At 42.7% G+C, this 27,661-nt stretch overlaps 1 protein-coding gene across 4 annotated transcripts in view; it reads left to right on the top strand.

The window, feature by feature from the left end:
* Positions 1-1,338: 1,338 nt before the first annotated feature.
* The window catches only part of SPATA13 (spermatogenesis associated 13), a 92,928-nt gene continuing 66,605 nt past the window's right edge, over positions 1,339-27,661 (top strand). For 2 of the 4 annotated variants that reach the window (XM_073583111.1, XM_073583112.1), the window contains exons 1-2: positions 1,340-1,736; positions 3,691-5,446. In XM_073583111.1, coding sequence (XP_073439212.1) covers positions 3,851-5,446 — 1,596 coding nt within the window. In that variant the 5' untranslated portion in view covers positions 1,340-1,736; positions 3,691-3,850. Of the gene's footprint in view, positions 1,737-2,096; positions 2,259-3,690; positions 5,447-27,661 lie in introns of those variants that run through there. The other 2 variants (XM_073583109.1, XM_073583110.1) reach the window with 2 other exon arrangements.

Genomic DNA, 27,661 nt, shown 5'->3' on the forward strand with positions numbered 1-27,661 from the left:
CTGTCCGGTTTATTATGATAAGTCTGCAGTCACTCTGTGCTGGGCGCTAATATGATTTGTCGGTTTCTGATCTATTGAAGAATTTACAATAGACATCACTCATGTAATGTAAGAAGCGAGTGAAATTGTTGGCATTGTACTATACCTATATTTCTCTGCTGTATCTGTGCATCATAAATCGCGGTTTGTTAAAGGTGCGCACTGAGACTCTTTCTCCCGGGGCTCATTAAAACCTTGAGCCGGCCTTACTATAGGGCAGTAGGTAGTAATTACACATCATTGTCAATGTCCAATTAGGGTATATGCACACTGAGCATTTGCAGCAGATTTTTCTGTAGCAAAAAAACCTCAGAGTTGATGCATTTTTTCTTGTGTTTTTTTTTCCTAATTTATTTGAATGTGTGAAAAATGCTGCAAGGACATTGAAAGAATTGACATACTGCAGATTTTAAAATCCACTTTGATTATTCAAATCTGTAAGTAAAAACTAATCAGCACGTGCCTGAGATTTTAACAAAAATGTGTCAAAAATGCAGCGTGTGAACAAGCTCCTATTGCCCATGAAGACGAACAGTATGATGGACGCCAGCCTGTTGCATTCTGCGTTACAGGTTCCATGTGACTTTACCCCCAGAGGCTTCAACCCACGACTCGCATGCAACCATTCTGTGGCTGGTTTCCGAATCGGCGGTGTACAATTGTCTAGCGACACAAGCCGGCGATGTACGACTGTGTAGCGACACCAAGCTGCGCGACTGTTTTTGGTGGCACAACTCGCCTGAGAACGCCTGTCGACATTGATGGCTAGGCAGAAGGGGTTCATAGGCTCCTTTGACGCTTAAATAATCCTCTGTATAAGTGACACAGGTGAGGTCCCTGGTACAGATTTTTGCATTGGGGTCCAGCAGCTACAATTTATACCTCTCTATATACAATAGCATTATTGGCTCCGAACAGAGGAATCGGCTGGAAACACCAGACGTTCTACATGCTGCATCTTGATGAGCACATGCTAGGAATTATGTCTCTATCTGGCAATGTAACAAGCCCCGTATACAGTAGCAGAAGGTAGCCAAGCTATCCCAGTAGCTGTGGGGTATTTAACTGTCTCCTATGTAATCTTCTATAATAACCAATTAAAGTGCATGGCGTATGACACAACAGCTAAATTATTAATAATAATCCTACTGGCATGACAGACATGCCTGGCAGCTCTGGAGCAGCAGCTTTACCCAAGTAATGAGTGAATCACATCACTGTCATGTATAACACATGGGGGATACAGAGGCTGGCCTCTAATCCTATCTTCCCTCCTTCCTCCCATTTAATACAACACATCAGACTGCTCCCCCCCAGCAGGACACCACAGCCATAGTCTGCACAGAGGACCAGGCTTGTGTGGGAAGAGTTGGGAATAAGACACCCCCTTCTTCCAGCTTCTCCTCCCTCTGTCTCCAAGCCTACACCTTCCCCTCCTCCTCAACTGCACTCCCTGCTGCTAGCTGCACTATTGTACTGGTAGCCTGGCTCTCAGCTGAAGCTGCACATCACTCTGCTCCCTTGGACTTATTCAAGCACTTATGGCCACCTTGACTTCTCCAAATCCATGAGGATTATACATCCCACTATTGCTACAAATGACATGCACTGGAGAGACAGACAAGACAGAGGAGCTGCCTCCTACAGTGGAGACCACCAGACAGGCTGTCTGTAGGCACCTTGCATCAATGTAACAGGTAGGCTTCCCCAGACTGCCATGTATTCCCCCCCCCCCCCACTGATCAGTCACAGTCAGCTTCTGTCTTACCTGAAATTTTGGATGACCAATTTACTTTGTACCCTAAATTATATAGTACATGTCTGCACAGAGCTTTACGGTAGAGCCTTGGGTGCAACCTCAATCTAAGAGATTATTTTTTACCTTTTCCTTGTAATACATATATACAATCTGAATTAATCTACTTAATGAAGAGATCCTGGGGGTGATCTGCTTGCTGTCGCCTCCCATGGGGAGGTGTAGATGTGAGCTGGCAATGCACCTGTTACCTGGAGGTAGAACATAGTGCAATCAGGTTGGGACTAACTAGCTCCATATCTGGCCCAAATAAAGCTTCCTAATAACTGGAACTGCAATTCCCAGCATACGCTAGAATCTATATGCATCACAGCAGATATTATCCATCTTTATTTTGACCCTGCAGACTTATTATTCCCCAGCCCTCCTATTGGTCTGCTTTGCATTGTTACTTTGTATCTCGGTAAATGATGATATTGAACACTATTGTTACATTGTTTGTAAATACTGTTCAGTCTGCAGAGGAGATGATGATGGATCTCCCTATGAGGAGCCTGGAAAAGCTTGTTATCTAGACCACTGTGTGGCCAGTAGCCCTCCTGCTGGTTTTGGTGACTTCACAGCTTTTTTTTGTTGTTTTGTTGCTAAGGGGGCTTTATTTCCTGTTTATCTTGTCCCAGCCCTGAAAGTTCACATGGATGATCCCTTGTTAGCACTTGACCATCACTGAACTGTAAACTCTGCAGGCTTTCACTAACTTCAGATCCATATCCATAGAGGGGGCTTTGCCTCTTGTCCCACCCAGCGCTTTACCAACTTGCGACTTTTAGTGAAGCCATCTTTGGGATTTGTATATTATATGAAGCGTTGATTTATGGCTTTAAAATGACTTGCTGTATGTAGAAGTAAAAAAAAAAAACTCTGACAGCACTAGCAGCTAATTCTGGATTAAGTGTATCACCCAGCAACCAGTCAGTAATGAATAACTGGCTTGTAAATAAATCCAAGTAGTGTGCCTTTTCACCCGGTCCCCTCCCGTGTCATTATACTCCAGGCTAGTTTGCTCTGGCATGATTTTGGTATTTTTTGAGTAACCAAGTAAATATCCGTCTGAGAGTTTATTTAACATTTTGTTAGAGATGATATTAAAATTCACTGGCCGCTGTAGTCCGCTTGCAAACAGAGGGCTTGTTCATCCTGAAGATGATGGAAGTCTTGGATCCTGAATTCTAAACACAGTTTTTCCAGTTTCTGTGTGTGTCTTGAAAGAGTCCACCCTACCTAAAATTATCCTGACAGTCTTAATATTTCCTGATGAAAAGTCAGATGGTATTTCCTTTAGTAATGGCACTTTTTCACTTGGTTAAGAACCACACACTGTAGCCTTCAGTTGATTGCTATATATATATAGTATCACTGACATAAAAGATTTTCCAGCTTTTGTTTCTCCCTATTTCCTTTAGTAATGGCACTTTTTCACTTGGTTAAGAACCACACACTGTAGCCTTCAGTTGATTGCTATATATATATATATATATATATATATATATATAGTATCACTGACATAAAAGATTTTCCAGCTTTTGTTTCTCCCTTAAGAATTGCCCCACAATGTAAAACTTTTCACATGGTGCCACTTAACAATGAGATGAAAGCCCATTTTTTGTGAGTTCACATTCATTAGGAAGTTGCTGCTCCACTATCTTTCTGCTCTACTGCAACTTTAACTTTCCAAGGTCCCATGGGATGAGGCTTTCTGCAATTAATAGTACTCCTTAAAGTCAGGACGCATTCCCCTGCCCCCCACACCATCTCCACTTGGGTAGAATTGTGTAAAAAAAAAAAAGAAGCTTTTTCCTAAATGCTATGCTGGCTTTGTTTTGTTTGTTTTTTAGGGCGAGCAGAGGGCTGCAGTTGGCAATCTCCATGCGGATAATAGACGAGGGAAAGCAAGACACAAAAGACTTTCAGCAGATGACACTTTGCATCTTGAGACAAGCTTATGGTCTAACTTTGTGGCTGAGCTCCATAGATTGAATTTATCCTGATGCTCACATGGTTGAGAGTATGACGTCACCCTCCAAGGGCTGTGGGAACAGTCCAATCGTAACCTCTCAAGGTATAGACAAAAGTGTCTCAAGAACTCTCTCAGATGGCAGCTGTCACAATGGGACATGCAACAATAAAGGGGACTCCCAGTATGATCAGGGCTCCTTCAAATCCTCAAACTTCTTCACTAGCCCAAAACAACGACTGAGTCCTAATAATGAAAGGCCCCGCTCCATGGTCGGTGTGGGAAACTCCTCATCCTGGAATGCATTGTCTTCTCTGAGGAAGATGGGATCTTTTAAAAAACTTAAGTCATCCGTTTTGCAAGGAATTCAAGCAAAGGAAAACTCTAACATCATAAGTGAACGTAGAAGCGATGTGCAGAAGTGCTTGTCTTCGGAGTGTTTGAGTACTCAGACCACTTGTCGGTTACCTATGTCCAAATCTTCTCCTGATCATTGTAATTCAGTGGATGGACTGCAGTCTGATGGATCTGACATGGAGGAGCCAGACAACTCCTTCTTGAGAAGCACTCATAGATCTCGCAGCATTAGACGTGCCTATGGAGCTGGCCGAATCAACTTATTGGACAATGACCAAATGCGAGCAGCTCATAGTCCTCTCAGCTTGTCACCTGTTGGAAAGGGCCAAAATGTGTGCGAAATTATAGTGAAGGACCTGGAAAGCAACAAAGTCGTCTACAGACGAAGTAAAAGCACGGACAACTTGAACTTTCTCAAAAAAAGCTCATTCAAAAGGAAATCTACCTCAAACCTAACAGATGTAAAATCCAACAGCGAAAAGGAGATCCTCCAAAAAAGTACTCTAAACACCTATGCGGATGCTGATAATCTTGGAGGGACTCCTGAAAGAAGATCAAAGCGATGGAGGAGTCCAATCAGGGCAAAGGACTTTGACAGAGTATTAAAGATAATGAGCAATGTTACAGATGGACAATGGAGAAAAGATGGCAGCAAGTGCAGCTCTCCAACTCCTGAAGAATGCCACCGAAGTAGACCAAACAGTCGTCTACACGATGACTATTCGAGGAGAGTATCTAGCACTGCTGACCCTGAAAGGAAGAGGTGTATATATAATCCATATTCCCCATCTTTTGACACAAAGATGGTTCACAATTCCACCAGAACCCATATGAACAATCTTGAAATGCATGTGCTGCCTACCAATATAACCATGTCCTCTTCCGAAGGCTTTTCAGAGACGTGTAGCCCATCTCCTACCAGCAGTAGCTTGAGTCAGTTGGCCAGTGATGTTTTCTATTCAGATTTCGAGGAGCATAAACCGATCCCCCATTCTGCTTCGGATTTAGGAATTCCTGGAACACCCATGAGACCGACCACTCCCAAACCGCAGAGCCCCAGTACTTCTGTCGTTTGTACTAACCGCAACAGCACTTTATCATTGAGCTCTATGGAAAGTGATGAAAGGGCTGAATTATGTGCCATAAAAGTAGACCGAAGTCCTCACTCCTTTAAGGATACCATTAAGCTCGCCTATTACGATGATGGTAACGAGGATAGTGGAATCAGCAGCCACTCGCAGCTGAGCCTCAATGTGGTCAATGAAGAAAAACATGAGGAGGTAAGAACAGTTACTTACAGCAATAACTTCTGTTCACACCAACGGGTGTGACAGTGTAAAATCTAATTCTTAAAAACTTGTAAAGACTTCCATTAAGGCTATATACACATCTGCTCTTAGTACTAGGGAAGAGTCAGTCAGCCGTGTAACCCGGACGAGGATCGCAACACAATGCTCGGACGGTCTGCCGACTCTCCCTACCTGAATGTGACGGCTTGTGTTCTATGTGGCTTTCACGTTCCGTTCGGGAGAGCTGCTGACCAGTCTGAGCATTGCATTGTGATCCTCAACCGTCGGACTTTACTAATGCACTTTTATATTGTTTAAAGACTTTCGCAGCATTTTCCATTCTTTTCTGTCTAGGGACTAACTGGTTTGTCTGTCTATTCCCCGATACACAGTGGGTAGCTGACGGCCATCTCTCCTGACTTCCCCGTACAAGGGGGAGTGTTCCTGTGCTCTCTATAGGATAGCCACTGACAGACTCCTCTTGAAGTGTCTTATCCCCCAGAGAACAAAAGGATTGCCTTCGGAAATCCAATGTGCCAAATCCTTCTCTCCTCTGACATCATCTGTTGACGTAGGTCCGTATACATATTAGACTGTTTTCCGATCCCACCAATATTGGTGTGTATGGGGACCTTTAGGAAAACATGGCTGCTTTTTACCCATGACGGCACCACACCTGACCGCAGGTTGTGTGTGGGATTACAGCTCCGTCCAATTCATAACAATAGAGCCTGGCTGCAATACCGGCCACAGGCCAATGACAAGTGTGGTGTTATATATGGGAGGGGGGCACTGTTGCAACCCCATTAAACTCCTGACATAACATTAGACACTCCACCCCTACCTTTATCTGCTCAGACACTATGTAAGGATGCGCTGACTCGACACGGTACGTTTTGGCCGATTCTGTAACTACATGTTGCGACTTTCCATATAATCCGTTCAATTGTTTTGTGGTAAATGACAAGGTGCCAATATGGGCTCCATCCTGACTTCTGCAAACATAGACTCTGCTTTGTTGCTGGTGTAGATTTCAGACCGTGATGCACAGGTGGCACAAAGATCAGCCAAAAGTATTAAGAGGCGTAATGAGGTTGGTGCGTCTTACTCCAGCGCCAGTCTGGTTGAAACGACCCTTTAGTGTTTCCAGCTCCGCCATGTGGAGCCTCTGAGCGTCACATCCCTGTACACACAGTCTGCATTGTGTAAGAGGCTTGAAAGGGACTCTATTGGCACAGAATGACTGTTCAAACTAAGCACAGATGCTCAGTGCACCTTCCCACCTGACTGTTTTCTATCTCCACCCTTCTCTAGCGCTATAACTCCAGAGCTGTCAATCATAGAAGAGTAAGGGGGACAAAGATGGGGGGGGACAATTAGTCTGGAAGGTGCACTGAACTGTTTGGTCACACTGAGGGTGCACCATGTGCCTGTGGTTGGTTTGAACAGTCATTCTGTGCTGGCATACTTCTTTTAAGTCTATTTCAGATGTCAGTGTACATGGACTGGTCGAGGATCCCCAGACCTGAACTTAGCAATGAGCTGTGAAGCTCGGATCAGTAGACCCGCCGACAGATCACGGTACGGGCTCTGACATGATACAAGCTCATTAGACTGCATTCACAAGTCTGTGTACGGACCATGATTTCTGGATCGGCTTCAGGTGTATGACCCCCAAACTCAACTACTTCATAGTTAAATATGAGACTGTTGAGTTCAGATTATAGACCTGCAGCCAGAAATCACAGTCCGTACATGGACGGTGACACACGGACATATGAAAGCACCCTCGCTCAGACCATATCAGACATTCTTAAAGGGAATCTGCCACCCCTGGGGCTTTTTTTAACCTCTTAACATGAGCATACAGGAGATTGGTTAATCTAGTCCTTTCTACCTGTATACCCATATCTGCGGTTTTGTTGTTGAGCATTCATCTTTTATTTCTTTATGCTATTTCTTCCAGGCTCTGAGACCTGCGGTGCCTGTAAGAAAACACTTCATTTGCAAACCAGCACCCCTTTCCATTGACATCACAGTGCCCTGCGACATCTACTGTTGGCCCCGGAATCTCGCGCCTGCGCCCTGCACTCGTGCGATTATACAGTCCTATTTCCGCCATTCTATGGGCATTGGCTACATCCTTCTTCTGCGCTGGCGCCTGTATTACCATTATTGCATTATCTTTCTATTTGGGGCTGTATAAATGTTCATTTGTACTGATTATTGGAAAAATTGTAGATGTGCTCTAAAAGTGATGACATGAGAATGATAATCTTCGGCCCTGTTCGTGGTACATACTGGAACAATCAGAGGAAAAGTATAAGACCGGAGTCACGCTACCGTAGAATGCGGACGGTGGCAGATTCCCTTTAAGAATGTCTGACCGAGGATGCATTCATATGTCCGTGTGTCACCATCCATGTACGGACTGTGATTTCTGGCTGCAGGTCTATAATCTGAACTCAACAGTCTCATATATAACTATGAAGTAGTTGAGTTTGGGGGTCATACACCTGAAGCCGATCCAGAAATCATGGTCCGTACACAGACTTGTGAATGCAGCCTAATGAGCTTGTACCATGTCAGAGCCCGTACCGTGATGTACGATCTGTCGGCGGGTCTACTGATCCGAGCTTCACAGCTCATTGCTAAGTTCAGGTCTGGGGATCCTTGAGAAAACATCGCATAGCACTGGGACCAGTGTTGCTCTATGGGGCAGATCACAATCTGCGATCATTTTCTCATGCCGAATCGGCATGAGAAAGTAAATCGCAGCATGCGATACTGACCAAATACTCAACGTGTGAGCATGGTCTTATGGGGTATAATTTTTTGGCAATATCTCACCGCCTCACAATCAAGATGTTTATTGCTTGGATCTTTTATTGGAATCTATACGCTGATCATAAAAATCAGTCTTCCATTTTTTGTGCTGATATCCTCTTCGCTTGACATGAAGAGCTTCTTTGGTCTGCAGAGAAATCATGTAACTTGTTTAGATCCTTATCTAATCTCTTGTCTCCTACACCATTGTGTAGACAAAGTTCAGATTGTTTCCTGTTCTGTTTGATTTACAGCTTTACTTATTTACAAATAATGGCAACAAGTCGCCTAATTTCTGGAGGCCTCATTCCAGCAGCTGATGCATATTTTTGCTTTATTCGCGTCATTTAGAATGAATTACATGAGACAAAGCTGGTGCATTAATGTCACATTTAGTTACCGTAGTCTATAGCTGTAGCTCCCTCTTGTGGACGCACAGCAGAATCGCACTAAGCAATAATTCAAACAATTATTTTACTTTACTTTTTATGTAAAAAAAAAAAAAAAAAAGTTTCAACTTTCCTTGTAATTGTTTATTGACAGAAAACATATTAGGGAATCAGTTAATAATAATCTTTATTTTTTATTTTTATATAGCCCTAACATATTCCGCAGCGCTTTACAGTTTTCACACATTTTCACTGTCCCCAATGGGGCGCACAATCTAAATTCCCTATCAGTATGTCTTTGGAGTGTGGGAGGAAACCGGAGTACCCGGAGGAAACCCACGCAAACACGGGGAGAACATACAAACTCCTTGCAGATGTTGTCCTTGGTGGGATTCGAACCCAGGACCCGCTAACCACTGAGCCACCGTGCTGCCCTCAGTTTAAGCCTAATAGTTACTAAATTAATGTCTTAGTTCTATATCAATGTTGGAGCAGAAAAATGAGTAAAACAAAATGAGAAGTATATATAAATTTCATTTCTCACTCATCCTTGAGCTTCAACAATGATGTGTGTGTATAATATATAATCAATGACATGTAAAAGATTGGGCCCCCTGGTAAAAATTACTGTTATTGTGAACCGTTAAGCAGGAGGAGGATGAAATGATCTCTAAAAGGCTTAAAGTTAAAGATGACACATTTATTTCCTTTTTTATTTTAACAAGTACAAAAACGAAAATGGTCCGATGCAAACGTTTGGGCACCCTTGGAGATTTGTGTGCTCAAATAACTTTCACCATGTTTTTAAACCTTAATTAGCCTGTTAGGGTTACGGCTTGTTCACTATCATCGTTGGGAAAGGACAGGTGTTACAAATTTCCCAGCTTTATAAAAACCCAGTCTCCTCTAACCTTGTGCCAAAAACAGCAGACGTGGATTCTTCTAAGCAGATGCCTAGCACTCTGAAAATGGGGAGGCCCACAAAGCAGGAGAAGGCTATAAGAAGATAGGATGGCATTTTCAAATTACCCTTTCCTTTGTTCGAAATGTAATTAAGAAATGGCAATTTTATAGGAACAGTTGAGGTTAAGACAAGATCAGGAAAACCAACCAAAATTTCATTGATAGCTGCTTGTAGGATTGAAAGAGAGACAAATTAGAACCACTGTTTAACTGCAAAATACCTTCATAAAGATTTAGCAGACTCTGGAGTTGTGGTACATTGTTCTACTGTTCAGAGACACCTGCACAAATATGGCCTTATTGGAGAAATCATCAGAAGAAAACCTCTCCTGCGTCGTCACCATAAAATTCAGCGTCGGAAGTATGCAAAAGAACATCTAAACAAGCCTGATTCATTTTGGAAACAAATCATGGGGACTGATGATGATAAAATAAAACTCTTTGGCCACAATGGTCAAATGCATGTGTGGAGAAAAAAGGGCACAGACTTTCAAGAAAAGAGCCTCTCACCAACCATTAAGCATGGGGGTGGATCAATCATGCTTCGGGATTGTGTTGCAGCCAATGGCACAGGGAACATTTCATGGGTAGAGGGAAGAATGAATTCAATGAAATTTCAACAAATTCTTGATGCAAACATAACACCATTTGTAAAAAAAAGCTGAAGTTGAAAAGAGGATGGCTCCTACAGGTGGAGAATGTTCCTTAAAAACATGTCAAATTCCACAACAGATGACCTCAAAAGGCGCAAAGTGAAGGTTTTACAATGGTCCTCACAGTCCCCTGATCTGAACATCCTTGAAAATCTGTGGCTAGAATTCAAAATGGCAGTTCATGCAAAAAAACTCAGGAATCTCACAGAACTGGAAGAATTTTCCAAGGAAGACTGGAATAAAAATCCCTCAAACAAGAATTGAAAGACTCTTGGCTGGCTACAAAAAGCATTTGCATGCTGTGATACGTTCAAAAGGAGTTGGTACTAGCCATGCACGATGCCTAAACTTTTGCATTTGCCCATTTTCCCTTTTGTAATATTTAAAATGTAAATGACTATTTCTTTGGAGTCTAAAATACAATTGAAATGTGTCATCTTTAACTTTAGCCCTCTTAAAGATCATTTAATCTTCAACTTGCTTAACAGTAATTTTGACCAGGGGTGCGCGAACTTTTACATACGTATATGTGTGTGTGTGTATACAATTCTCAGCATAAATAAGTACACCACCTTTGAAAAGTAAGATTTTAATCTCATTGACTACAAGAATATTTCCAAAATTTTGACAAGACAGAGTTTAATAGAACCTTTTTTTAACCAATAAAATGAAAGTAAGTTTAATAATATAACTTTCATTACAAAATATTCAGTTTTATTCAGATTAGTTGATGCAAAAATGAGTACAAAATTTTGTATGACCTCCATGATTTTTAGGGACAGCATCAAGTCTTCCAGGCATGGAATGAATGTTGGTGACATATTGCAACATCTATCTTTTTTCATTTTTCAAGATCGATTAAAGGCTGGATGGAGAGTGATGAAAAATTATGTCTTCAGTATTCCCCGTAGGAATTTTTGTTTGGATTCAGATAAGGAGACGCTTGGCCACTGAATCACTTTCACCCTGTTCGTCTTCAGAAATTTAACAGTGGCCTTAGATGTGTGTTTTGGATCATTGTCATGTTGGAAAGGTGCACGTCTACCAAGGGCACGGAGTGATGGTAGCATTTCCCCTTTCAATATAGGTTCATCCAATGATGTCCATATAGTACATAACTGGCACTTTAAATCAATATATAAACACCGATTCGGACTAACAAAGAATAGCCGAACGAAGAGAACCAGAGAATAAAATAGAAAATAATCTTTCTTAAACCATTAAAAAACAAATCTAATAAAATACAATTGCAGTAATATCCCAAAACAGAGTGCCCAGAAGGAGGGATACTGTACTGTCCAATAGGGCTGATATAAATAGTCACCAAAAAATATATAAGTACAGTTGTGCTCAAATGTTTACATACTCCAGCAGAGTTTTTTCTTTCTTGGCCTTTTTTTCAGAGAATATGAATTATAACACCAAAACTTTATCTCTACTCATGGTTAGCGGTTGGGTGTTTTCTCTTTTTAAAATCACAATGACAACCCAAAACACCCAAATGACCCTGATCAAAAGTTCACACGCCCCATTTCTTACTGTGTATTGTCCCCTCTAACATCAATGACAGCTTGAAGTCTTTTGTGGTGGTTGTGGATTAGGTTCTTTAATTTCTCAGATGGTAAAGCTGCCCACACTTCTTGGCAAAAAAGCCTCCAGTTCCTGTAAATTCCTGGGCTGTCTAGCATGAACTGTGCACTTGATATCTCCCGAGAGTGGCTCAATGATATTGAGGTCAGGAGACTGAGATGGACACTCCAGAACCTTCACTTTGTTCTGCTGTAGCCAATGACAGGCTGAATTTGCCTTGTGTTTTGGATCGTTGTCATGTTGGAACATCCAAGTAAGTCCCATGCACAGCTTCCGGGCTGATGATTGCAAATTTGCCTCCAGTTTTTGCTGATAATGTGCTGCATTCATCTCTCCTACTTTGACCAAGTTTCCTGTGCCTTTGTAGCTCACAATTCCCCAAAACATCAGGGATCCACCTCCATTCTTTACAGTAGGAATGGTGTTCCTTTCATCATAGGCCTTGTTGACCTCTCTCAAAATGTAATGTTTATGATTGTGGCCAAAAAGTTCAATTTTGGTCTCATGACTCCCAATTACCTTGTTCCAGAAGTTTTGAGGCTTGTCTCTGTGCTGTTTTGCGTATTGTAGGCAAGATACATTTGTGACACTTGCGCAGTAATGGCTTTTTTCTGGTGACTTGACCATGCAGCCCATTTTTCTTCAGCCTCCTTATTGTGCATCTTGAAACAGCCACACCACTAGTTTTCAAAGAGTCCAGTATTTCAGCTGATGTTATTTGTGGGTTTTTCTTTGCATCCCGAACAATATTCCTGGCAGTAGTGGAGACAAGTTTTATTGGTCTACCTGACCGTGGTTTTGTTTTTACAGAGCCCCTGATTTTCCATTTGTTAATCACAGTTTGAACGCTGCTGACTGGCGTTATCAATTCCTTGGATATCTTTTTTTTTTTTTTTTTTTTTTTTATCCCTTTCCTGTTTTATACAGTTCAACTACCTTTTCCTGTATATCCATTGATAATTCTTTTGCTTTCCCCATGACTCACAATCCAGAAACGTCAGTGGCTGGATGAAAGGTGTAAGTCTGTCTGGATCGCAGAAATTCACTCAGTTTTTATGCACACACACTGACTACAAGCAAACAGCTTACAGGTGAGGATGTTACCTTTAGTAGCCATTCAAACCCATTTGGGTCAACTTCTGTGCATGTTATCAGGCCCAAATCACCAGGGTATGTGAACTTTTGATCAGGTGCCATTTGAATGTTTTGGGTTGTCATTATTATTATTATTAGGATCTAAAAAGAGAAAACAGTAGTTTGACAATAAATGGTTTCACCCAACCACTAACCATGAGTGGCAAAAAAGGTTTGGTGTTATCATTACTATTCTCTGAAAAAAGGCCAAGAAAGCAAAAATTCTGCCAAGGTATGTAAACTTTTGAGCACAACTGTAGTTACCAAAAAGTATATTGGGAAGGAGGGGCTGATTTTATTATCATTGGTTGAAGTCAATGTGATCCCCTACCTAATAATGCCCTAGCACACAGACCACCCAGAGATTAGTCACCGATGAAAAGCTTATGATGTATCACAAATAAGGTTCAGAAGATAGACTAATATTTAACATAGGTAACAAAAATATCACATCCTTATATATCATAATCAGGGGCCATGGACACGATCCAGGAAATATCATGCTGATAAACACATACGTAAACCAGTACGGTAAGCAGACTCATTACCTGGATATATAGATAGATAAAGCACAGCCATAGGGACAGATCTAGCTCCCCCCCTCTCCCCAACAGGAGATTGTGATGGCCACTTCAGAATATTCCAGGGCTTCTTCAGAAACAAAGTTTCAGGGGATTTTGAGGTATACTGGGGCTTATTGTTCTGTTGGAAGGTCAAATAATGCCCAAGCTTCATCTTCCTCAGAAAAGACTAAGGTTTCTTGAAAGTTGATTGAATCCATCTTGCCCTCCACATGTCTCAGTCTTTGAGGAAATCATGCAGCCCCAGAACACCGCTGCGGCACCGCCATTCTTCAGTGTAGGTATCACTGAGACACTGCCATTCTTCTCTGTAGTTATTTCCAAGCCACCACCACGCTTCACTGTAGGCATGACCAAGCCACCGCCATGCTTTGTGGCAGGCATCAAGAGCTACCACCATGCTTTGCTGTAAGCAGGGTGTTCTCTTCAGTGTGTGCTTCGTTTTTTTCCCCCTGCAGACATACTGTTGAGCTCTAATTTTGTTTCATTGCACCACGGAACAGTCTGAAAACTTCTGTTGATTATTTATATGGCTGCCTATTAAAGCAATTCATATAAAATCTCTCTAAATTTTGCTGCAGGCCTTTTTGCAGCTACTAAAGAGGTTTGTTTTTTTTTTAATCACCTCCTCCGGAATCTGGTGGCAGCTTCATCTTTCAGCCACGTCCAGGTAGTGTAGCCAGTGTTCCTGTGCTTTTATACTTGTGAACTCTGCTTCCTACTGAATCTCTAGGGACATTCAATGCATTCCACAACTTTTCTATCTTTTAATTATTTGTACAAGGCAATGAGTTCTTAACTTTTTGGATCACTCTCTTGCCAGTCCAGGTATGTGATGTGTTTATCCCACGTACACCTGATTCAACAAATAAGGCGTGCAAGAGACAAAGTGTGATTTGCAATATTCCGAAGGGTTGAATAATCTGGAGATTGCACTACTCAGAAAAAGTGGCATTTTGTGTTGAATTTGGAGAGCCCACTTATATCAGTTGTGCTGAGCTATATAAAGTGTTCTCATTTGTTTTATTGCAGAGTTTAGCAACATGTACAATCAACCTGCAATTAAATTTGCATTGGTGTAGAATAATTTTGTAATTGTATTTATCTATTTGGGGTAATAGTTGCTTTGTCCCTGTGCTTATTAATGGAGCTGCCACAGAAACCTTACTGTGCAGGGAATGGAGGATGTGAGCGCTGTACTAAAGAAATGGAGCATGAAAAGTTGATTGCGTGTATTGAGAGAGCTCTATACTGCTGCTTTCTGTATAATGGGAAGTACATTTCAATTTTCTTTGCTTTGCAGGCTATTTTTAGAATGCTCCTGCTTTTAAAGGATATTTCCATTATAGAACACTAGCAAATCCCTCGACTTCTCTTGATTTTTGGTGCCTGACTGCTTAGAAACCCCCCCCTCCACACACACACACACACACACACACACACACCTAAAGGCTGAGAAAATGAACTGATAGAACAGAAATGTTGGTGTTCCCTGTCACAGAAAGTCTTGTTTCCCTGCATGAGTCATCATTAGAACTACAATTCTATATCACTACAAATTTCCTGGCTATCGCTGATCGCGCAAGAACATCCTGGGCCATTTCTCATCGGCCACTTCCTGCTGGGCTTCCTGCTGGCACCGACGAGCGACGCGTGGACGCGGGCGGGAGGACGTCAGGATCACCGCGTCTGACAGGTAAGTAGCGACCCCCGACTGCTGCTACATCGCTGGTGAGATCTGCCTGTGTGGCAGCTCACTAGCGACCATTTAGCGATGCACCAGCGACCCTGACCAGGTCGTATCGTGGTCGGGATCGCTGGTGCATCGCTAAATGTGACGGACCCTTACTGCTTCTGCGTAGATCTTTGAAGGATTCAGCTAGTCTGTTGCTATTCAAGTGATGGGAGAAGTGGTTATTCAAAGGGAATCTGACAGCAGGATATACCCCTATTAACTAATATCAACAGCATTGTAGTTGTCATTTAACACTAATTTCTAGCAACCCCAATATTTAGACAAAGCTTCTGGAATAATCGTAAAAAAATATTGTGACACCATATATTAGCTGACAACGTCAAGAGGTGTGTGTTTATTGTGGAACAGTCTGGCCCTACAAGCTGATATTCTGCCCATAATGGTGTGATAACCCCCCCATAACACCCAGGCATTTTTCCGTTTTTTGCATTTTCGTTTTTTGCTGCCCTTCTTCTCAGAGCCACTTTTCTTATTTTTTTGGGTCAAAATGGCCATGTGTGGGCTTGTTTTCAGCAGGACGAGTTGTACTTTTGAACGACACCATTGGTTTTAATATATCGTGTACTGGAAAAAGGGAAAAAAATTGAAGTGGAATTGCAAAAAAAAAGTGCTATTCCACAGTTGTGTGTTTTGTTTTTTTTTGTTTTTTTTTATATTTATCATGCTCACTAAATGCTAAAACTGACCTGCCATTATGATTCTCCAGGTCATTACGAGTTCATAGACACAGAACTGTCTAAGTTCTTTTTTATTTTATTTATATTTAAGTGGTGAAAAAAAAATCCAAACTTTGCTTTAAAAAAAAAAAAAAGTTGCCATTTTCCGTGACTTGTAGCATCTCCATTTTTCGTGATTTGGGCCTGGGTGAGGGCTTATTTATTGTGTGCCGTACTGATGTTTTTATTGATACCATTTTGGTGTAGATACGATCTTTTGATCGCCCGTTATTGCATTTTATTGCAACCAAAAAAACGTAATTCTGGCGTTTCTCTTTCTTTTTTCATTATGCCGTTTACTGATCAAGTTAATTTTTTTTCTTTTTTTTTTTTTATATTGGGCGATTCCGAACGTGGCGATACAAAATATGGGTATGTTTGATTTGTAAAGAACATGCCTACAGCTGTGAACATTTTGTTTTTCTTTTATTGTGAAGCAAACAACAAATAGTATAAAAGAAATAAAAATTTCAGTGTGCATAACTCTTCACCTCCCCTAAAGTCAGTACTTTGTAGAGCCTCCTTTTGCAGCAATTACAGCTGCATGTTGCTTTTGGATAACTCTCTATAAGCTTTCCACATCTTGCCGCTGGGATTTTTGCCCATTTCTCATGGCAAAACTACTCTAGCTTCTTCAAGTTAGATGGTTTCCTCTGGTGAACAGCAATCTTCAAGTCTGACCATAGATTCTCAATTGGATTGAGGTCTGGCTTTTACTAGACCACTCCAAAACTCGTGTGTTGCTTTAGCAGTATGTTTTGGGTCATTGTCTTGTAGTAACTTTAACCTCTGTCCCAGTCTCAAATCATTGACTGAAACAGGTTTTGCTAAAGAATATCCCTGTATTTTGCACCATCCATCTTCCCCTTGACTCAAACAATTTTCCCTGTCCCTCCTGCCGAAAAGATCCCCACAGCATGATGCTGCTACCACCATGTTTCACTGTGGGGATGATGAGCTGTGTAGATTTGGCGCCAGACATAGCGTTTACCTTGGTGGCCAAAAAGTTCAATTTTGGTTTCTTCTGACCACAGCACCTTTCTCCATACATTTGGGGAGTCTCTCACATGTCTTTTGGCAAACTCAAAACAATCCTTACAATTTTTGGGGGTAAGTAAAGGTTTTTTTTTCCGCCCACTCTTCCATAAAGGTCACCTCCTATGAAGTGTACGGCTTATTGTAGTCATATGGACAGATACTCCAGACTGCAGCTCCTTCAGGGTTACCTTTGGCCCCTGTACTGCCTCTCTAATTAATGCTCTCCTTGTCCTTGCTGAGAATTTTGGTAGCGGCCCTCACTTGGCAGCTTTATTGTGGTAACGGGTTCTTTCCATTTGATAATGGATTTGATGGTGCTTCAGGGGTTCATCAGAGATTGGGATGGATTTTTTCTTTTTTATAACCCAACTCTGACTTGTACTTCTCAACAGCTTTGTCCCTGACTTGCTTGGAGATCGCCTTGGTCTTCATGGTATTTGGTTAGTGGTGCCTCTTGTTAATGGTGTTTCAGGCTCCGTGACCTTTCAGTAAAAGTAAAGTGTATATACTGACAGACAGGTAACACTTAAGCTCCCGTCACACACAGCGATCTCGCTAGCGAGATCGATGCTGAGTCACAAGTTTGTGACACCTATCAGCGACCGACCCCAACCCCCCCCCCGCCAGGTATCGCTGATCGTTGGGGAAAGCCCTGGACATTTTTTTGATCGTTGGTCTCCCGCTGGCCAGCACGCATTGCTGCGTGTGGCAGGTGGGAGACCAGCAATCAGCGAGCTGGAGCTGGTAACCAAGGTGAACAGCGGGTTTCTAAGTGCCACGCGGCGCTTAGAAACCCGCTGTTTACCTTGGTTACCAGCTCCCTGCACAAGCGCGCTGGTATCTAAGGTACACAGCAACGCGCGCGCTCATCGTCGCTGGTGCTGATCGCTGCTGAGATCTGCCTGTTTGGCAGTTCACCAGCGATCATGTAACGACACACCAGCGATTCTGACAAGTCCATATTGTTGTCGGGATCACTGGTGAGTCGCTATGTGTGACTGGGCCTTTAGATTGCACACAGGTGGACTTCCTCATTATGCATGAAACTTATGAAAGTAATTGCTTGCACTAGAAATTTTTAGGGGCCTCCTAGAAAAAGGGGGGCATACATATGCACATACCAATTTTTAGTTATTTAATCCCATAAATCTAATTTATGCCTATTTTATCCTGATGCATCACACACAAATGGGATTACAAAAATATTTAAACACAGACTGTTATGTAGCCAAATGGGCAAAAAACCAAGGGGGGGGGTGAATACTTTGCCCAAGCCACTGTAAGTACATTATGGTGCTTTACTCTGTATTACAGCGTGTATTATAATTCAGAGCTGTTCAGTTTTGCAAACTTCATAGTTTACATTTTGCAGCATCTCTTTGGGGTGGTATTTTTATTATGTGGAGTGTAACTAAATTAACCACTGCCGCCTTCGCGGACCTAACTTGTGTCCGTCAAACAGCTTGTGGAATCTCGCTGAAACCCGTAGATTTGTGAACGTAGCTCTGGAATATTGTGGTCAAGCATAATTTGCAAAATTACACAATTTGTCTATGTAAATTATAATAATATGCAAATTGTACAATCTTGTTTTTATGGTGAACCGACACTACAACTTATAGTTCCTGTTCTGCATGTGGAAGTTTCAACTCTTTCGTACGAACGACCTAGTGAGAAACGTCTGCGCTGGGTAGGAAGGAAGTCTTATTACACATTAAACACTAGTTTCAAAACTTCTGGCAGAACATTCACTTGACACATGTTCTGTGGGAGGAATCTGTTCAGTTTTGTGTCACATCCTTATGCCATCTGCGTGAACGCTCTACCAGGTGCTGCACCGCCGGAATACTTCTGGGTGGTGGCCACATATCAGACCCCGGTAATCTGGGTGATGATGGCCCAACATCTAACGCCTGGGAGAAGGAAAATCCCAACACATTTGGTGAGTTGAGATTACAATAATCTACAAAACCTGCTCAGTCTAAAAAGTAGACCTTAGTTTCCCCATGATTTACGAGTTTTTCTCATATAACCCTACTTATGTAATCTGCTTTTGGGCAATTTTACAGATATGTCGCCGCACTTAACAACAACTCTTGTTGCGCTTGTTTGAACTACGAAATTGTTGATTTCTCCGATTTTAAGGCCTCATTCAGACGGTCATGATTTTTCTTGTGTATAAAAACCTGGATCCAAAACGTTGATGAACAGCAGTCCAAGTTTCATCAATGTTGGGTCATAGTCAGTTTTTAGCATCTGTTTGTCATCAGTGATTTCTCACGTAAGAAAAAGGAAAAAATAAACAAATTGCAACACTTATTATGACCATTACAATGTTAATTATGGACAGCACACTGACGCCGTCTGTGAATTTTTTTTTGGTTTGTTTTATTACACAACTCTAGACATGTATGGGTAATTTTGTTCCATCCAATCATGTCTGTCATATTTTTTTTTTTTTTGTGATCACAGAACACTTACGTGACTCACGGGCATTTGAATAAATCCTAAAAAAAAAATGAGGCAATTTTGTGCCACCTTTTTAGGACACTGCTGACAATAAGTTGATGCAAATGAAAAAACAATTTTTCAGCAAAAGTGAACTCCCTGGACCTGCGCGTATAGTCCTGCTGCCATGGTTGGCAAATGTAGGTAAAGGTTGTGAAGGGACACAGTGGTTGTATAGTCTAAGTAACCTACAGAGGGAAATGTTTGTCTTTCATTGGTTGCCTTCAAAGTACACTCCTCAACATTGAAATTGGAACACCATGAAAATAAAAGTTGTGGAGCTTTGGAAATCATAGGATGGATAGACATGTTTTTGATATATACATGATGAAAAAATGGAAATAAAATTTCTTGATTTATTCAGTATCAAGTACGAAACGCGCAGAAATCCCCACACTTGCACACATTGGCTGCTATCAGTGCATTTATTAATGGTTGTCTTGTTCTTCCACACTGTATGCACTTGGGTACAGAAATCATCAAGATCTGCTGGCAGCTCCCTATAGAATTGTTGACTAATGACAACCCAAATGCCCGAAATGGGAGACCAGTTCGGAGACGCTGCAGGCCATGGTAGCACGTTTATGTCCTGCAAACTGCTCACAGTAGCAAAAGCAACATGCATCCTGTCATTGTCATGGTACATATTTTATATTCACAGCCCTCTTACTGTAAAACAAGCCAAAATCAACACCCCTCCACCACCGTGCTTGATTGTTAGTATGATGTGCTTGTGCTGATTAGCTAAGGCCTTTAGAGTCTGAGCTATAGCTCTTGTTTTTTTTTGTTTTTTTGCATTATTACACAGTCTAACCTTGGAGTGATTTTGCTGGGACATCAACTCCTGAAAGAGTCAGCTGTATTGAATGTTTTCCAATTATAAATAATCCTTCTCACTGTAGAATGATGTACTCCAAATAGTTTGGAAATGGCCTTATGACCCTTCCCAGATTAATGGGCAGTAATTATTGTTTCTCTAAGATCACTGCTGATGTCTCTCCTCCTTGACATTGTATTTAACCACACAGATGCCAAACCAGCAAACTGCCAAAACTTCTTCTAAGGACCATTTTTAAAAAAAAATATATATTTTTTTGCTTATGAAAGCCCCTGTGTGGCCGAAACATCACATCTGTTTTTTGATGTGTACACTGGTATCAGAACTTCTTTAAAGTAGATTACCCGGGGCCTTGGTATTTGGATTGTTTGCAATTTTTGCAACCAAGTGCAGGTTTGTACCAAGTCTACACGTAACAGGTAGTGGTGCACGGGATAAATACCCTTTTTAAACCTACTTAAGGCTATGTGAACACGTAGATTTTGGTCCTGCGGATAAATCTCAGGTCAAAAGTCCTGCGGTTTCACACCTCTACAATGGAGAAGGTGTGAAACAGCAGCGGAATACGCACAAAGAATTGACATGCTGCGGATTTGAACCCGCAGCAAAACCGCGTGGAAAAATCTGCAGCATGTGCCCAGCGTTTTTCAGTTTACCATTGAAAACAATGATACTGTACAACGCATTTAAATCTGCTGCGGACCCGCAGAGCCTGAAACGCTGCAGATCCGCAGCAGAATCCACACCGTGTGCACATAGCCTAATACTTACAGATCTATCCAAATCTACACCAAAATTCATACAATTCGGTGTTTCTCCCTATCCCATAATGATAGTTCTGCTTCATGTCACTAGTCTTATATATTGCATTTTTTCTGTGCTGTGTTGTGCATATATATGTGATTCTTCAGATGTTGTATTAGTCAATGCCTGATGAAGAGACCTGAGTAGTCTCGAAAGCTTGCAATGTGTTACCATCTTTTCAGTTAGCCATTAAAAGGTATCAACCACTGAGGACTCTCAATTCTGAATATTTTACAATTCGGTGTGAAATTAATGTTGAGGATGCCCCTCTCATTTGCTTCAGGAATTGTTTGCAGAGATTTCACTTTGTTGTCTAGTTTTGCTTAATTACTGAATAATGTAAGCTCATGCAATATTCCAAGAAAGCGCACCTTGTTCCTCATAACAACCACACAGAACTCTGCTTTCATTTTTAGACAGCAGCTTTAGGCTATGTGCACACGTTGCGGATTCTGCTGTGGAATTTTCCCCGCAGATTTTGCTAAATCCGCTGGTAAAATGACCTGCGCATTTAGTGCAGATTTACTGCGGATTTTCTGCAGTTTTTGTGCGGATTTCCACTGCGTTTTGACACCTGCGGATTCCTATAATGGAGCAGGTCTTAAAACTCTGCAGATTTGCACAAAAGAAGTGACATGCTGCAGATGTGAATCCGCAGCATGTGCACAGCGTTTTTCATTTTGCCTTCACTTCAATTGAACTGTACACCGCAGGGGCAAATCTGCTGCGGATCCTCAGCAGAATCTGCAAAGCATGCACATACCCTAAAGGGGTAGTCCAGGCTTGGGACAAATGTCTGCAGACTGCTAAATCTTAACAGCGGACGTACCAGTATTCCTAGTGTGAACAGGCAGTCATGTAACGACATGGATACGATTCGCAAATTGGTGGTCACATGCCTAATAGACTCTCAACATACAAGTAAATTGAGAGAAGTTAGATGAGTTTACTTGACACGTGATCAGAAGTATGCAAATCATATACAAGTGACCTCTGACATGTCAGGGACTACTGAAGCATCATAACACGGAGTCTGTCATGCATCTGGATTTGAACCTTTGAGCCTGTGCTTTGTTTTCAGTTTCTCTGTCTGCTGAGCCACAGCAGATGTACCTTTTCTCTGGGTGTTTAGTTTCTGCTATCCTTGCTTCAGCCTTTTTAGTGTAACAGGTGATTTAATTTACTTATTTGTCTGCCCTATCACCTTTTTTGTGCGGCTTTATATACATTCTTCCTGCTGGTGATTGTCTCATTTGTGTGTCCAGCCATACTGCTTTAGTTTAAGCCAGTCAGAGAAAGTCCAGCTTGAGTTTATCTCTGCTGTTATGTCCTTTTACCCTGCACCTATCTTCTGTTTCTTTTTGGGAAGTAGGAAGCATACTCTATCAGTACGTAGTTAATCCTTTTATTTTGTATTTCGTGGTTTATTTTTCTTACTCAGCAATCTCTTTCTATTCCAGCACACTTTTTCCCATCTGTATTTAATTTGCACTCTTCTCTGGCTTCCGGGTTCTTTAGGAATAATGTGAAGCACTCAACAGCCTTTCAGGCAGCATAGGTCCAAGTTGCTATCGTCTAGTCTATGGTTAGGGCTATCTCTGCTCACGCAGGAACCACTGGGGACTGCCATGTCAGAGTTTCTAGTCTGTACAGGAACCGGCTATGTCAGTTGCAGTTTTTAGTGTGTTACCTATTTTCCCAAGTCAGTTGTTACACTATCATAGCAGAGTCCCTGCAGACGTTTGTCCCACACATAGACAACCCCTTTAGGAAATTAAAAGCTTGTTGGCTGCTATAGGAAACGGGAACAAAGACCAGTTTCTCTGCAGTTTTAACGTCCGACTCATGGGCTCATTTGCCCTTCTACCCGGGTGTGTGGTGCTTTCAACTCCATGTGGCAGCTCATTATGGACACTACTCCTGGAACAGGAGCTATACATGTTTGATTAGTTATTGATTGTTCTTATAAATAAGGCCTGTTACATTAAGCCTGTGTGCCCACGTTGCGTTTTTTAAGTGTTTTTGCCGCTTTTTTTCCGCAGCGGAAATGCTTAAACGCTAACAAAACACATCCCATGCAATCCTATGGGATGCCGCAGTTGCTGTGCCAATGCTGTGGATTTTTCCACTGCGGAATCACATAGTGGAAAAATCCGCAGCATGTCCATTAATTTTGCGGAATCGCGGCGATGCTGCCGCCATAGGATTGCATTGAAACGCTCACTTTACGCACTAAAATAAATAGTGATATATTCTAATGGCCTCCGGAGTGCTCCCGCCGCTCAGCCATTGCATGGATTGCATTACGCGAAGCACCCCAGATGACGTCACGGTCGTGTGACCACTACGTTCTCAGAAGTGATTCTCGCAATGCATCCCTGGGAACGGAGCTTGCTGACAGCATCGCTGGCTGCTGACAGAAGGTGACTATATCCCTATTTTTTTATTAGAATGTAAAAAATATCTTTTACTATTGATGCTGCATAGGCAGCATCAATAGTAAAAAGTTGGTAAAACTTGTCAAGCACTATGCTTGACAAGTGTGACCAACCTGTCAATCACTTCCCAAGCGATGCTTCAAATCGCTTGGAAAAGCGCAAGCATTCTGCAAGGTAAAAATGCTTGCAAAACGCTAGTGTTTTGCGGGAAAACGCATGCAAATTCCGCGGCAGCGGCAGGGAGTTGCGGAAATGCTGCGGAAAATTCCGCAGCATTTTTGCAACGTGGGCACTCAGCCTATGCTTTTTACAAGTACATTTGACTTATAAAACTGACCATGAATGTGGGACAATATAAAAAGACTGCATAACTGATTTTAGTAAAAAAAACTTCATACATGAAATAGAGCCTCACAGAAATTAATGTCCCCTATATGTTTCAGTTTTACAACCTAAGTCGGTTTGCCGGCATTCACACATTCGTATGTAGGTAGGAGAGCCGACTGGGGGGGGGGGTCCTTTTACCGCCGTGAACAGACTGAAGTGCATCCAACAGGTCCTCTCGACGACCCGCAGCACTACACAGCAGCTGCTCGACTCCGCACACAGGCCCGGTACCTTCACTTCCTTTCTTCTCCTGTCTGACGTCCCTCGCGGCTCTTTCACTGTGGCTGCCCTAGGCCTACCACCACAGCGCTTTGCCTGCCCGAGTTCGTCCGTCTTGTGGTACCCCAGGCTCTCTCCGTCTGCAGCTTCTCCCATCAGGGCCACCCCCCTGACTGTCTCTGTTGTCAGTCCTTTCCGGAGCTCCTTCTCTGTCCACTTCTCCCTTAGGTCTTCTCTCCTGGGCTCCTCTCCCCGGACTGACCGCTTCTAGAACTCTGTCTTCCTTTTATCCCCCTCCTTGAGAATTCCCCCTAGAGTCCTTGTAACCCCGCCCCCCATGACTGTGCGGTTTCGTAGCCCTAAGCTGATGTTCAGTCCTTTTCTCACAGCTCTCTACTGCCACCTTGTGGCCAAACTTCAGTATTACACCCATCGCCACTATCTCCAGCTGTCTCCCACCTATAAATACAACAGTCCACCTAAAGCACACTATACCTTACCCTCCTTCTGCAGACAGGTCCGTATGTCAGTGCACTTCCCCTACACTTACGTCAAGGTCTGCTCACGGACTGTGAAACATGGACTGTTTGCAGGTCTCCTGACCTGAACATGACGGCTTCATACATATCTATGAGGCTGTGAAGTTCGGGTCAGGAGATCTGCTGCCAGTCCGTGACCAACGGTCCGTACTCAGACCCTGACATACGAATATATGAATATGACGTAAAGTCATGTTAAAAAAAACAAAAAAGGCAAACGTGATTGACAATGTCTTTAAATGAGCTTTTAGAAGCAAAGTGAAAGTAAAACTTGGCCAGCTGAGTTAGGTAAATTACCGAGGTGGGAAGTGAAGAGCTGGAAGTGTTACCAGTATTATATAGCGTGCGCAGAAGAGAGCAGGAAGTCTGTGGGGCGTCACATCACAGGCCAGTGACTTCGACTGTTTTCTTATAATCTGTGGTATTTATTTTACTCGTATAACGCCATTAATTCCCTTGCGCTTTGCAGACATTATCATCGCTGTCCCCATTGGGGCTCACAATCTACATTCCCTATCAGTATGTTTTTCGAGTATGAGAGGAAACCAGAGTACTCTGAGGAAAAACACGCAAACATGGGGAGAACATACAAACTCCTTGCAGATGTCTTGTTATTATAGTGTTATTTCCAGGATAGTATGTAAGTTACTGAGCGCTGGGGGGGGTCCGACGACTGGGAACCAAAACAATCATTAGAATGTGGCTCTGGAAACCGGGCTCTCCACTGTTCAGCCTTTTCAGACCGTCCCAAACACCGTGAATGGAATAGTGCAGATGCAGAGCATGTGAACCGACACCTGGTTGAAGATGGTGCTCTGGAGTAGAGTCAGTCGCCTAATCTGAATTTGCCATACTCATGACATATGGGTACCCCATTCGTGCCAAATGTATGTTTGATGATTGGTTTTGAATATATTTGGTAATTTCTACTCGGATTGACTCTAATGACATTCGGCGAATATTGCATAAACAATATTCGCAGCAAATCGTATTCTGAACTGAATTATTATTATTATTATTATTATTTATTGTTATAGCGCCATTTATTCCATGGCGCTTTACATGTGAGGGGGGTATACATAAAAACAAGTACAATAGTCTTAAACAATACAAGTCATAACTGGTACAGGAGGAGAGAGGACCCTGCCCGCGAGGGCTCACAATCTTCAAGGGATGGGTGATAATACAGTAGGCGAGGGTAGAGCTGGTCGTGCAGCGGTTTGGTCGATCGGTGGTTACTGCAGGTTATAGGCTTGTCGGAAGAGGTGGGTCTTCAGGCTCTTTTTGAAGGTTTCGATGGTAGGTGAGAGTCTGATATGTTGTGGTAGAGAGTTCCAGAGTAGGGGAGATGCGCGAGAGAAATCTTGTATGCGATTGTGGGAAGAGGAGATAAGAGGGGAGTAGAGAAGGAGATCTTGTGAGGATCGGAGGTTGCGTGCAGGAAAGTACCGGGAGACGAGGTCACAGATGTATGGAGGAGACAAGTTGTGGATGGCTTTGTATGTCATGGTTAGGGTTTTGTAATGGAGTCTCTGGGCAATTGGGAGCCAGTGAAGGGATTGACAGAGGGGAGAAGCTGGGGAATAGCGGGGGGACAGGTGGATTAGTCGGGCAGCAGAGTTTAGAATAGATTGGAGGGGTGCGAGAGTGTTTGAGGGGAGGCCGCAGAGCATGAGGTTGCAGTAGTCAAGGCGAGAGATGATGAGGGCATGGACTAGGGTTTTTGCAGATTCTTGGGTGAGGAATGAACGGATGCGTGAAATATTTTTGAGTTGAAGTCGGCAGGAAGTGGAAAGGGTTTGGATATGTGGTTTGAAGGAGAGATCAGCATCAAGGATTACTCCGAGGCAGCGAGCTTGTGGGACTGGGGAGAGTGGGCAGTCATTTACTGTAATTGATAGGTTCGTAGGGGGGGTCACGTGAGATGGGGGAAAGATGATGAATTCTGTTTTGTCCATGTTGAGTTTCAGATATCTAGTGGAGAAGAAGGATGAAATAGTGGACAGACATTGAGGGATTCTGGTTAGTAGGGAGGTGATATCTGGTCCAGAGATGTAGATCTGTGTGTCATCAGCATAAAGATGATACTGAAAGCCATGAGATTCTATGAGCTGTCCCAGGCCAAAGGTGTAAATAGAGAACAGCAGGGGCCCTAGGACTGAACCTTGTGGGACTCCGACAGATAGGGGGCGAGGTGAGGAGGTGGTGTGTGAGTGGGAGACGCTGAATGTCCGGTCTGTTAGGTATGATGAGATCCAGGAGAGGGCCAAGTCTGTGATGCCGAGGGATGAGAGGGTCTGTAATAATAGGGAATGGTCCACTGTGTCAAAGGCAGCCGACAGGTCCAGGAGGAGGAGGACAGAGTAGTGTCGCTTGCTCTTGGCAGTTAAGAGGTCATTGGTGACCTTAGTAAGGGCAGTTTCAGTGGAGTGGTGTGACCGGAAGCCAGATTGTAAGCGGTCGAAGAGGGAGCAAGAAGAGAGATGGGAGGACAGTTCAAGGTAGACGTGTTGTTCCAGTAGCTTGGAGGCGTATGGGAGAAGTGATATAGGGCGATAGCTAGATACAGAGGATGGGTCAAGAGAGGGCTTTTTGAGGATAGGTGTGATGGAGGCATGTTTAAAGCTTGAGGGGAAAACGCCAGTTGTTAGTGATAGGTTGAAGAGATGGGTTAGGGTTGGGATGAAGACTGTGGTGAGGTTTGGGATGAAGTGGGATGGGATCGGGTCGAGTGCACAGGTGGTGAGATGTGATCTTGAGAGTAGAGTGGAGAGTCGATCTTCTGTAATGGTGGAGAAGTTGGTTTTGAAGGTGGAGGGCTGGGAAG

This window comes from Dendrobates tinctorius, unplaced genomic scaffold, assembly GCF_039654945.1.
Source record: "Dendrobates tinctorius isolate UK_male_01 unplaced genomic scaffold, ASM3965494v1 ptg000075l, whole genome shotgun sequence".
Taxonomy (NCBI): domain Eukaryota; kingdom Metazoa; phylum Chordata; class Amphibia; order Anura; family Dendrobatidae; genus Dendrobates; species Dendrobates tinctorius.